A 13,975-nucleotide genomic window follows, 5' to 3' on the forward strand; every position below is an offset into this window, starting at 1 on the left:
TTTTTTACTGAAGGTGTGAAGTCCCGAGTGAGTACAGTTTTGTGTCCACAGTCTCGCTGTCGAAGTTCACTCTTAAAGTCAGTGGTTGCTAGTGTTTACTCACTCCTCTGAGTGAGGTGGCAAAGCGATGCAGATGCCTCTTCATTCGTTTTAGTCCCCGCAAGAAAATTAAAGTGCTTGTGGCCCATAATCCAATTTAGTCACCCCCGCCCCTACGCAGTGAGTTTGCTGTGATTGCTTTAGGGAGCAGTGGCAGGGCAATATTAAAAATCTACCCATATTATTGTGATTGTATGCGCTTCAACTAAAGCTTCCTGACTCTGGGATCTGAGCATGGCGTCTTAAGTGCTCTCCTGGCAGCTTTGTGTTGCTCATAAGACAGAGGCTCGGGATACAATTCAATTAAGTTCAGAATATACCACAACAGGCTGTGTCTTCTTATTAGAACAAAGCATGACAACAGTAGTCCCAGTGTGGGACAAAGCACTGAACCAATTCTGGGCTTTGCTTTTTTTATCAAAGAAAAAACCTTTAGTTATTAATTGGCCTGCATGATTTGATGATATTTACCTAAACGTTACCATTCCTGATACTGGTATTATTTAGTAAATCAATTACTCTTAATTTACAACAATTGCATCTTTTGAGCTGAGTTTTAGTGCCTTGAACATTCACTAACAACGATAATCATGTGTAGAGTGGGTATGCCGGCGATTTGATTTCGCCCTGCAGCTTGGTCTGGAAACCTGCACGTTTAATTCTCCTGCTTCAGTTCACAATTTTGCGGAAACCAATCAGAAACTGGCTTATCTACCTGGGGTGCTATTGGCGGGTTTAACACAATGACGATTGAGAAGCGACTAAGCAGCGTCTTCTTTACATTTAATATAACCACCAAACTCCACCGAATCGCAGCAAACCCGTTGATGCCACAGTTTCTTCTACGTCACCCGGATGGTTGGTCTGATTGGTTGATGGACTTTCCAAATGCGTACAGAGTCATTTGAACTATGCCCGTTGGTCACGCCTCTTGTGCAGAGAAAATACAGAAAAAGCGTCCCAGACCAATGCTCAATCTCAAATCTATTGAGTTTGGCTTGGTCTGGAGATAGCCAGACTAAATCATGTGGAAACTGGAAAGGAAATACATCACAATTTGTAGATTATGACAACGTTTTCATTCAATTCTCTGCTGCACGGACTTAACTCATGCATAACATGAACATGCTGTTTCTCTCTAACATGTAGTATGGTTTATAGGGTTAAACTTGTAATCTGAACATATTTCCTCTGGGGCTGTGGCTCAGGTGGTGGAGTGGTCACGTACCAATTGAAAGGTTGGTGGTTTGATCCCTGGCCCTGCAGTTATTATTTTCCCATGCAGTCCCCTTGGGCAATATGCTGACACCCAAATTGCTCTAGATGGTGCCCCATTGGAGTGTAAATGTGTGTCAATGTTTTATCTGATGAGCATGTGGCACCTTGTATGGCAGCCTCTGTCAATGTGTGTTAATGGTGAATGGTTCCTGTACTATGTAAAAGGGATTTGAGTAGTCATTAAGACTCGAAAAGCGCTATAAAAATACTAGGGCTGCAGCTATCGATTGCTTTATATTAAATACCAATAGTGAATGTTTCATTTTTAGAAAAAGCAACGATTTTATTGCTTAAATTGCATACAGTAACAGGAATAGACACTCACATTTTTAAGGACTAGCCTTGTAGGCCACCCTGCTCCTGAATCAGGTTGCCAAAGTACGTTTTTGGTGGCCTAAATGTAAATCTTTTCGCCCTTCTTCCCCTTCATGCCTCTGGCTTTTTACACTGCATACAAAAAAGCTGTACAAGCCCAGGGACAGTACATGTGACTCTACAGAGCTTACAGCAGGGCTATTCAACTCTACTGTTCTGTGGGACACATTTTCAGAAGGCTGATCTGAGTGAAGTTTAGAAAGAATGAAGAATGCCGACATCGCCTGATTGGTCCAATTCACGTGCATATAAGTAGCCATGTGCAAGAGGCGCTGGTTAAGAGAAAGGGGCTGGTTTGTCATTTTTTTAAATTTAATTTGATTTTTTAATCAAATTATTCGAGTAACTCGGGGAATCAGTTTAGCCATAATAAATACAGACTTTCAGTTCATTGGAGCAATATTTTGAGCTAAAATCCCAGTTAAGTTGCTTAAATTCTTATTCAGATTTTTTTTTTACAAAAATAAAATACTTAATGCATTGGTTTATTTCTGAAAGATAGATAATTCTGGAAGGTGCGGACCTCTCCAGGTCATTTTACAAATATTAGTTGTGCTTTATCTGGTTGACGTTGGACGGTGATGGCTTGTGGCTGTGAGTCAGAATATGTCAGTCTCCAGCTGACTCTGCTAGCCTGGCCTAGCTAGCCAGCTGAACGGTCAGGTTGTCAAGTGTAAACATTAGAGTAAACCCAGAGGAAAAGGTGGCTGGATCCTGGAGTACTGGCGCCATTCAACCGGGTGACTCTGATTCTGTGTGCCGATCTGAATCTGAAGGCCGCGTTCTGCTTTATGATGAATCATGCAGAGGTTGAAGGAGCTGTAGGGATTACATTTTAGTGAAATTGTACCTCATACGAATTTATGTAACATATCAAAATTATTTGATTGAGGATTTTGTGTTAGTCTGTTTTTATGTTTTAATGAAAGCTCTGGTTGAGCTCCATTCAGAGCTGCTGTCACTCAGTCTAACACCCACCCATCTCTTGGTAATGAACTTCTTTAAAAACCGTTTAATTAAAGCCAGCCATATCACACATTTATAGTTCGTAATCTGTTCACAAATTCACACACAACTGCAGTTAGGTATGAACCCTACTACTACATTGATATGGTTTCAACAACAGTGTATTAGGTAGTATTAGGGACAGCAATTACTGAATTACCTTTGTTGGCTTTATCATCTATTTAATGTTGAGCAAAGCGGTCTTGTCTTTAGTAATTACTGTTGCTTTTCCAAATTCTTCTAATGCTCTTATTAAAAAGCCAAATAAAAAGAAGACAGCTGTCTGTTCGAATGGAAGTGTAAAATACAACATTTAAAAAAAACATCCTAATCAGCCAGAGTTGATTTAAAGCGTTGGCTTTGAATTTGCAGAGAAAATAAGAGGCAAACCTGTTGCATGCATTGGCAATAGTAAAAATGTATACAATAGGTGTGATAGTGACTGTTTTTGAATCTTTGTATTAGAGGAGTTATAGATAAATTGTCATAGTAATTAACTCATAAAATATCTGGTATGTTCTGCACCTTTACTTGGTGTTCGGTGCCATGTTACACCTGATCTTTAATATTGCAATGTTGAATTCGAAGACAATATTGTGTGGCATTCAATTCAACTCTTGGTCAGAACAATGGTCCCAATCCTTGCTGTTACAGCACTGTTAACTCCATTCAACATGAAGCATGACGGATTCCCTTCTCTCTTAAGTGTTATGAGCGCAATAGAGAGAAACAGTCCTCATTTCAAATTACAGCCCATCCTGTCTCATGGTGAATATTTTATTTTATTGTGTTTGTAGCAGGTAAACAACACTGTAGCTGCAGTGGAACATATTACATTTCTGGTAATTTTGTTAGAACCCGACAAGTTGAAAATACCAGTTGAATAATAAGGCAGTGCTCATAAAAGAAATAATGTAATATTTCATTTTTTATTCATGGATCAACTTACATTATTCACATCATCAAGGGACAAAATCTTGTTCATGAGTATCAGCAAAGCTTGACCTTGTGGAATTAAAAAAAAATCCATTAAGATTTACCAGCAATTATGCTTTGAAATACTGCCCATATCCATGAGAAATAACTGTCAGCGTCCACAAAGTCATTCACAGATTTATTGTCAGGGGAGAAGGGTATGTCTTTGTCTCTCTCTCTGTCTCTCATGGTTTCTAATACTAATTTTGCTTTCTCTAGCTTTCGCTTATTCATGTTTGCAAATGTAAATGGAGTTGTCCAAAATAATTACAATAACACAATAAATGAACCCTATTATAAAAGATGGGTGCTGCTCTCTCACATTACACACAATTTCAAGACTTAAAAACCCCTTACATTACTCTTTTGCAGTACTCTAATTTGGATAAAAATAGAAGGGATGACTGACTACCTTGTTGCTCAGTTAATTCAAAAAAACATTAGACAGTCTTTACAGTGCTATTCACTCTGATAGACTCTGTGTCCCAGCTAATTATTCTCATAAGTGTCTGTCTGTAGTGCTTAATCTTAGCACTCCATAATTTGGATGCTTGTACCACTGATGGGCCATCGCTCAGCAGGGGTCATCAACTGGCCGTCTTTTCTCCAAGCAGGGCCACACTAGTTAATTGAGGTTAATTTATATCTCTGAATGACTGTGAGCAGGTGCTGGAGGGTGATGGTGGTTGTCAAGCAAAGGCATGTCATGAATTATTTCCCAATTGTTTTCTTTCTGTGAGTATGGCTATTGTAGTTGAGTTTCAGTTTGGTGTGGGTTGATACACGCAAATCAATCACACTTTGTCCTTTGTTTTATGCTTTTGTGTGGAGGAAATAGAGCCAGAACCAGAGTCAGTGTGTAATGCTTCATTTCATTAAAAAAAACCTGATTACATTTTACCCTTGAAAAAAAATTGTAAGACATGCTATGTGAAGTGTTTTGATTTAAATAGTCCAGACTGCGCAGGATCGGAATTACAGCATTTTGAACACTGTAATGCTTACTATCTGAAGCTGCTTTGCCACCACAGTTAATCCTAATTATTTGGCAGAATGATTAACATGATTGTGTGAAAGGAAATACTCTCATACTTTATATAATGAGCCATTTTCTCCCTCTCAGCACCACCCATGGTGGCTGGCATGCAGCATCTAGGCTGCCGTTTCAGACAACATGTGGATTCTATTGTGTGAGCTGGCATGTACACTATGTAGCATAGCTTTTGTTCAGTTAGAGAAAAAATATACTTTTTGCTGCTTCTTTGTTTATTTAATTTTATTTTTTTTAAATGGAATTGAGGTACAGCTAAAGTTGGTGGATTTCCTATAGATTGTGTCTATTTTTAGTCTTTCATGAGTAGATTAAAGTTTTTGTGTTTAAGTTAAATAAATCGTTTTAGTCCGTGAAAATTCATTTTACTTTTTTGATGTCTACTTTGTTTGCTGTTCATATGTGAGTATTCATTTTGAAGTAATGAAAATGTTAATAAAAGCACACACATCCAGATGATAAAATTAGGTGCAGGACAAACTAACATGTCTAAAAAATACAATATACAGTATATATTTCTTAGTCTTCATTTTGAAGAATGTTGTTTCTAAAAGACCGTTTCTTATGATTCATACAGCAAGTTATGAAGTTATAAAAAAGTTTGCATGTGATTCTGCGATTACATTTGTTTCTTTAGTAGAACAGTAGATCATAAATTACTGTGCTGTTGTGTTGGTTATATGCCAAAGTTATGAAATTAGACAGACTGGTTTATTAAGTGCATCTATGTGCATTCATGAATGTGCTTCCTTGTGTCCACATTAATTAAGTTCAGAACCTTCTTTCGCAGGTATGAGATCCGGGACCCGCACATGGTGGAGGAAAATGTCCTGCAGATCCTGAAGGAGAGGGCCGACTTTGACAACTATAAGCCCCGGCCCTTCAACATGCGCGAATTCTACGACAGAACGGGCCACGATATTAAGGACATGCTGCTCTCCTGCTACTACCGAGGCTCTGAGTGCAGTGCTGAAGACTTCAAAGTGGTGAGTCAGGCATGTCAATAGTTAAATGTCCTCTGCAGGACCAGCTGAGGCCTGCCCAGACGAGGGTCAACTGGTTTATATATTATTATAACATATATATAATATGATCTCAGTTGAGTAATCATGGCTGAAGTTTGCTTTTGGGAAATGACATGGCAGTGTATATAAGGTAGTAAATTGTATAGACTGAGTCTTGTTCTCAGTTCAGTTTGTAGGGCTTCATCAGTCCAGATCTCTTTGTTCCTCCATCAGGATGGGGATGAGAAATCATTGTGTAGAATACATCTTATGCTGATACACACTATGTACTGTGTACTTATGTTGCCAGGCTTTAGTGTGCTAGTCTACAATCTGAAAGGTTGAGCAATGCTCTCAAAAAAGGTGGAAATTTGGTCTTTTGCTGAACCCTTGGATCAGTGCCATATTGCTTGATTTATGAGTAATAAATTAAAAAATTGTGGACACTCTTTTGGGAGTGTTTGTTTTTCCTCATCTATCAAATGGTTACAGACATCCAGTTATTACTGGACCTGGAGTCTGCTTGACCTTAAGATCTTTTGTTAAGTGTTTCAAGTACTTTGTTTTGTCAAGTCTGTCTGTTGACCTGTTTACATGCATAGGGCTGTGTCTCAAATTGCGCACTTCGTCTTCCATTACCGAAAGTTTTTTAACTGTTGTTAGCTCCGCCCCTTCCGCTACATAGCCAAGATGGCGACCGTTGAGTGTGGAAAGTGTCCATCGATCCACACTCAAATTTCAGACCATTTTGAGTGCACCATCCGGGTACTCTAAGTGCACTGCGTTTGACCGCAAATCGACAATGTGAACGCACTATGTACTCAAATAGTTAGTATTAAGTACACAAGTGCGCGATTTAAGACACACTGTTAGGTTGCACAATTATTCAAATTTTTATCACAGTCACAATTTTGGCTTCCCACAATCAAATTTACATAATATATGATATTATAAATGCGTCATTCCGTTCATAGATAGAACATTTTGTTCCACCTGTGTTGTTTTTCAGACAACAGCAGTGACCAGTGCTAGTTAGTGTCTGTTAGCTCACAGGGCTCTAGGGTGCTGCCTCTCCACAAACGAAGCAATGTAGTTTATATTGATATGGTTTAATTTTGCGGTACATGACCCATTTTTTCTGTAAAGCCTTGCCTGTTTTTGGATCTTTCGTCTTACAGCCTCGTCCCCATTCACTCACACACTGCTCCCCAGCAACAGAGACACAGCGGAGACAGCGCCGGTCCACACTTCTGACATTTGTCTGCAGTTTTAATTGTTATTAACACAGCTGTATATTGTTAAGCAGGAGAGGCAAACCTGTATTTGTACCAGTGTTTCTGCTGGTAACTCTGCTATTGCGGCGGCCACGGCAAAAAACACAGAAAAAGTCATTGAATGCAACTAACTTCAGTTTGTAGAGTAACAGCGTGTGAGACGGAGCCTGCTGGACCTGGGCGAGAAATGTGATCCATGGCCAGAATATCCTAGTTCATAAAAATGTCAACGTGTGTACCTCTGCTGACCCGCCATTCAACCCCTGCTGGACCCATTCATAATGAGTCAGTCGTCTCTCTGTGAGTAGCATATACGTCCATCGTAGCCCCTCTCCCCTAGCTCTTTTAATCAGTTATTGTTGAAAACAACTGAAGGAGCTTTCTCAGAGATACTTTTATTTCAGATCATTTTCATTTACATGTGTTGGAGCTGTATGTACATACATACAACTTCAACATGAGAAGAATGTAACATTTTATGGATGTGAAAGCAGTTATAAAAAGCCTATGTGACAATAAAATTTGTTTTGGTTAAAATCAACAAATCGTGATAAATAATCGTGATCCCAATATTGATCAAAAATAATCGTGATTATCATTTTTGGCCATAATCGTGCAGCCCTAATAGAGACTCCAACTGCACCCTTGACTTATTTTGTAGGCATTGGTTGGTAATTAAATGTGTATTTTGCTGACACTAAATCATTTCCAAACATTGACTTGCAGGTAAAGAGAGAGAAAATTAGTAGTTATTTGAATCTTTAATTTGCTGGATGTTTAACTTTCTTCCCCATCTAAATTTGTCTGTCTGTGGTTTGGTACTGGCCATAGCATACAGTATGTTTATCAGAGCCTATTTGCTGAGAACGACGGCTTACTGCTGCTGGAAATTGGGTTAAGAGTGCGGTGAATCTCAACCATAAAGGAAATGTTTGTACCTTAATACAACACAATGAAACAGAGCTGCAGAGTTGGCTGATGTTTCTTCAGTGACCCTTTCAAATTACATGTACCATTCAGATGAAACATTTATTATCTTCATTTTCTTAATGGCTCTTGCTATTTTATTGTAAGTAAGTAAGTCTGCAGTTACCAGTGTTTGTTGCTGTTTGTCGCCCTGTTGTCAACTTGGTTGCCATGACTTTGCAAGTGATGATGTCCTGTCACTTTTCCAGTTGCTCTGGGAGAGAGAGCAAATTACGGTGTGCTTTAGTTCAGTAGAGCAGACAGCTCTGCAGAGTTGTGTAATTGCGACTTTATGACTTTTCATAAACAGCTAAAGGAGCGGCGGTGTACATAGCGGAAACCCTGTTGTGCGTCTGTCCTGTTTTTGATACCATGGCAGCAGACATTTTACCGTGGCGGGCCGCCATCAACATATCCACATAGTGAGTTACTGAGTTACTGTAATTCAAACATTAGTGCGGGGGGCCACTTTGTTGCATTAAGAGTGGGAAGCATATCTTAAATTATAATGTTACATTTCTGCAATGTAAAGCCCTTAACCAGTTTAAGAATTTAAAATGCTAAATTAATTGATGCTGAAAAGAAACCCCAAAACATTAAGATGGAGAAAAGGCATCTCCAACTCAGAACAATGAGTTTGAGCTGACTGTTGCTTATAAAATAGATCGCATTAAGAGCCACAAAATGAATTCCTAAAATAAAATTAAAAAATAAACGGAGCAACCATCTAACAGATGCCAGAGCAGGTGGCGAGTGATGATGGCACTGTACTGATAAGGCTGATGTCTCTTGAGAATCCCGTGGTAACTGCGACCTAATACACATTTGTAAATGTGTCATAAAGAGTCCAGCCGCCATAGATCACTGAATATCTCCTCTTTGGTTCATTTATTAGTAGATGCTGCACTCTTGTTGTTGAGAAATTGGTACTTTTTGCTTTTGAACTAAATAAATGCTGCTCCTCCTCCTTAGTGATAAGCTCACCCTGTATTTCCTGTCACTTGTAAAGGAATTTATCCCCTATGACATAAACTGAACTGGCTCTTTAAAGGCTGAGACATTTCCACACAAAACTGACCCACATAATCCTCCAATTAATGCACATGCATAAAGTATGAGTTAAATTACAGGTGCACTTCAGATGACAAGCAAACTGCTCTTCTAGACCAGTGCACTTGCACTGCAGTTTGATAAACAACATGCATGTCTGTAGGCAGAGAATGCGTCTAAAAGTAGGCAAGACACTGTGTGTCCTTGAGTGGTCCTTTGAGGTAGAATATCTCATGCTCTGAGCAATATCCCCCCTCCTCCATGTTCAGTAAAACCATGTAGTACAGCAGTGGGCTCCTGTAATGTGCTGATGTGACCACATTTACTGTAGTTAGTTGTGCTTATGGCAGATGCTTCGCAGGGCTCTACTGTACTAGTACAGTAGTGGACCTGGATAGAACAGCTCAGCAGAGAGCACTAATGGTGTGGAAAGAATCCTCAGTGCCATAGAAAAAGAAAAAAAGTGCAGTGAACACTCCCACCAGTCTCTGCCTCCAAACCCCAGCGCATGGAAGCAGTAAAACTGTGATTAACACTGTGGGCAGATTCTGCTTGTTTACCCCTAGCATCGTCAGCGTGCCTCGCTAGCTGCTCCCTGGCTGTGGAAGATAGCCAGAAATAAATGTCTCTGCTACATATGGCATCAAGGAGTCTAGTTGCATCGCAGCATTTTGTCAATCGTCTGATAAAGATAGACAAATAAAACAGTCAGACCGCAGCGATGGTAACATTTAATGCAGATAGTCTCACATGGGATGGTGAGAGTCCGCTAAGTAATGCTGTCCATTTGTTCTGATGGCTGAATGGACTTGGTTCGATGGAATTGATTTCACATTGTTTTCAGGTTTGTGCTCATTCAGGTGTTGAGTCCACAACTAAACAATCAAAAGCACAATATGTCAGAGGTCATTGTCATCTATTAATGGTCAATGGTCCCAAACCCAGTGGGTCACGATGCCATATAACCAATTTTCAGTCATTACTGCTGGAAGTGTTACACATTAATAACTCCCTTTATCTCTCTTTGTGTCCCTGTCTGCTCTTTCTCCTTGGAAAGACGTTTGCTAATTAGGAATGCAGTAGGTTTCGCTTACGTCTTTTAGCTCGGTTGATATTAACGAACAGCAGGAAAGAAAAATTACCCTCAATTAACATTAATATGTGGCCTTGAGCCATAGCTGCAGGAGATAATAAGAAAACACTAAAAAGTGAGTAAAATTCAAAGAACATAATTTAATTTTTTATAAGCCTGTGTTTAATTAAAGCGACACATGCGTTGACACATGGAGAAATCATAAATGTACAGAATCAATTTGAGAAGAAAATTATTAGGTACACAGTCTATCTTGGTGCATTCCTAAGGAACTCTCTGCAGATACATTGTTGATAGGTGATTGATGTCACAACATCATCATGGGGGCGGGAGAGAGAGAGAGAGAGAGAGAGAGAGAGAGAGAGAGAGAGAGAGAAAAGCAGCAGCAGCAACAACAACATACTGTAACAGCAGTAGCAGTACTATCAGTAGACACACAGGTGTGTGCTCATTTAACCTCTCAGAGAATGTGTGAGAGAATTGTGTGGCCAAACACAATGAAGTATGGCAGCTCAATAGGTCTCTCCTTTTCCACTCTCTTTTTTGTTAAAAAAAGATGGCTTCTATCCAAATGAATAGTAGGAAATAAAAAATGGTATAGGGCATAGTGGTATTTAGACAAGATCTCAGGCAGTCTTAAACTAATTTGGAGAATCATCACACTTACCTTAGTGTTCTCCATGACCCTATCTATGGGTAGTTTACTCATCACAAGTGCAGTCTCACTACTCTTTAACATTTTAATACCTTTACACTTAATTAAACTAAGAAAACATGAATTGATACAATTGATTTACAATTGATTACAATTCTTCAGAAGTGTCTGGCACTGATCTCTTTACAGCAAATAGCTAGTGACATCAAAATACACAAAAGATCCCAGAGAAACCCGTCAATATTCAACTCTAACAGCATGAAACTGTAGTGGGATATTTGGTAATGTTTGCCTTAAAAAGTAAAGCCTGACAGCTCGATTGAGATATTTGTGTGTGAGGTGATATATATTCATTACATTAAACTATTTGTGGATTTGTTTAGGTGTGCATTATTGCCATATGAGACATTTTGTCTAATCTCCCTTTCAAGTCTGTGCCAAACCCCCCCACCCCCACTTTTATATAATCCAGACTCTTACAAAATTACCATGATCATTCTATTGAGCTTTTGGCTCTTTTTCAGCTGCAACGACCCTGCAGTCCACCCTTGGTTGTACAGAGAAGTGTCGCTAATGAGATCTGAACAATAGAGAAGGCCTTTGTAGAGAGAGACCTGCCCATGGATCCCATTTCATAAACATCCTTTAAATTAATCTGTCATGTTTCCTGTTTTGTTTTGAAAATTGTCTGTTCTCTCTTGGAGTTCTCTTGTTTTACCTCCTGTTGTAGATTGTCTCGCCTGTGTGATTACCTGTCCCCACCCAAATGTGTTGCACCTGTGTCTCATTGTCTCCAGTGTCTTGTGTATTTAAGTTCATTCTTCCTTTTACCCCAGTGCGATATCGTCTGTTCCGTTGTGTCAGATTTTGAGCGTTTCCCCTAATTTTCCTGTGTTTTTGACTATTGCCTGTTTTTGGACTTCTCCTCTTACCTGATGTTTTAGATACTGTTACCCATGAGTTGGATTTTAAACTTTGCTTGTTTCCCTGGATTTCCCATTGCCAATTATTGGATACTGTTGCTTGAGTTTATAAGCTTGCTAATAAAACCATTGAACTTTGTTACTTGAGTTGTGCAATGTGGCTCCATGTCTCTGTAAGCTTGACACAATCTAAAGGATAGGCTGAGATTTTTTTCTTAAAGATAATTCTTTCTTCGCATTTATAAGTTAAAATAATTATTGATTGCTGTAATAATTCGTCCACCAAATCCATATCAAGGCTTTCCTTAGACATGCAATGAGGGTGCTTTCTTTCTTTTTAGTCTGAAATTTCCTCATTCGTGTTTAAATGGACTGCATTTCATTGCTTAGCAATGGTGGAAGGATACTGGTAGTCCTGTGTAGGCTTTGCACTTTGATTTCTTAGCCTAATTCCTTATGTAATCTAATTGAATTATATTAGCTTTAAAATGTGATGACTACTGACACCAAGAGTCTTTTGATGTACCTGCCATTTGTAATATCAGACATTCCAACGTGCTTTAATCTCCCATTCCTCATCAACAGTTTTTGACACCGCTCACTTTTGTTCCACCCTCTTCCTTCATTGCTATTCCAGTCTCATTCATCAGCTCAAAGCCGATGATTCTGCTGTTCTTTTTGGCCGGATAATTCCCAGCATTTTCCTCTTGAGGATAAATCAATCAATTTGCTATTACTGTAGAACTCAAAGACATGGATCAGTCAGGTTGTTGCTGAGTAATGGATGCATCCCTAATGAAAAAACAGACGGCTGCTCTTTGAGTGTAACGAGGCCAGTGGCTCACCCTGACACTGTATTGTCTTTCTACTCTCATCATCTGGCAAGTTGAATTAGAAATTCAATAGAATTGTGAGGTGACAAGGTTTTTGTAATGTGACTTTTCAAAATATGTTTCCAACCAATTAAGCCGCCAAATCAAACATTTGTCACTAAACAATCCTGCATCTACCTAATGTCTGATTCCTAACCTTTTTCCTCTGATGTACCTCCACAGCCCTATCAGATGAGCTTAAGAATCCTGTCAATCGCCACCAAATTCTTTATTTGGAATGTTTTTTATTATGGCTGTATATTTTCAGGTGTCTGTCCATTCGTCCCATTTGAATGTGATTTCTTAGGACCCCCTGGAGTGGATTTCTTCAAATTTGATGCAAACATCCACTGAACTGACTTTATAGATCTGTCCCATTCTCATGAATGCAATACTCTATCTCAGTAAGAGATCTAAGTAAGGAAATGTCTTTAAATTTGGCACAAATGTTCACTTGAACTCAAAGATGAAATCATTTGATTTTGGTGGTAAAAGGTCACTGACCTCACAAAATTTGTTTTTGGCCATAACTCATGAATCACTACACTACTTATGACATTTCACACACAAATGTCTAATAGGATGAAATGATGAATTGATGACATTTTATATCCAAAACGTCAGAGGCTGACTTACCTGTGACATCAATGGTTTAAATAAAATGGAAACATTTTATCATTTAACAACTTTTTTAGTGTGGTTCATTTGCATATTGTGGTAATTCTGGTGAAGATTTTATGTTGGCATGTGTGGTCACTATGAATGAAGTGGCAATCTGCTTTTGCTCCTATAGTAACTATAGCCCACCCTAGGTAGTTTGATAGAAGCCTGCCCCCTGCCTCATTGCCTATATTTAGGCTTTATCAACATGGAAGGGGGGAATGATACTAGGGATAGATTTCCTGATGGGGGCTTTTGCAAAAGTCGAGCATATCCTTTCCCTCCGACACACATACACAAAAGGGCACTTTTTACCTGACCTCTTAGTTGCATCTGTAATTGCAGAATGATTTGACAGAGATAGATTCCTGATGTGTGAGGTACAGGGTAGACAGAAGGTGAAAAGAGGAAAACTCAGATGAAGGCAAATACATAAGAGATCTGAGAATCCAATTAATCACTGTGACCCTGTCACTACTTCTACTGTTAGAAAAATGATTTTTAATAATGAATTGGGTGGGGGAGAAAAAGAAAGAGATGGAGAGAACTTACCCCCTAAATAATCAATTCTATAGAGATCAGAGGCAACGACTGGCTGCGCAGGGCTTTGGAGTGAGAGAGAGAGAAGGAGAAAGTGGAGGGGGCAGGAAACTGTCCTGAAATAAGAATGTCTGTGTGTGCCGTGTGTGTGTGTG

General features: G+C 39.2%; 1 protein-coding gene and 1 long non-coding RNA gene across 2 annotated transcripts in view; one reads left to right on the forward strand and one right to left on the reverse strand.

Annotated features, from left to right (window-relative positions):
* LOC116687757 (uncharacterized) overlaps positions 1–1,930 on the reverse strand; it is a 17,814-nt gene extending 15,884 nt beyond the window's left edge. The window contains exon 1 of the long non-coding RNA XR_004331626.1: positions 1,920–1,930. This is a non-coding gene — a long non-coding RNA (uncharacterized LOC116687757). The remainder of the gene's footprint in view (positions 1–1,919) is intronic.
* asic1b (acid-sensing (proton-gated) ion channel 1b) overlaps positions 1–13,975 on the forward strand; it is a 163,353-nt gene that overhangs the window by 7,309 nt on the left and 142,069 nt on the right. Inside the window, exon 3 of the mRNA XM_032513334.1 lies at positions 5,574–5,769. Coding sequence (XP_032369225.1) covers positions 5,574–5,769 — 196 coding nt within the window. The remainder of the gene's footprint in view (positions 1–5,573; positions 5,770–13,975) is intronic.

The sequence above is a fragment of the Etheostoma spectabile genome, chromosome 4, assembly GCF_008692095.1.
Source record: "Etheostoma spectabile isolate EspeVRDwgs_2016 chromosome 4, UIUC_Espe_1.0, whole genome shotgun sequence".
Taxonomy (NCBI): Eukaryota; Metazoa; Chordata; class Actinopteri; order Perciformes; family Percidae; genus Etheostoma; species Etheostoma spectabile.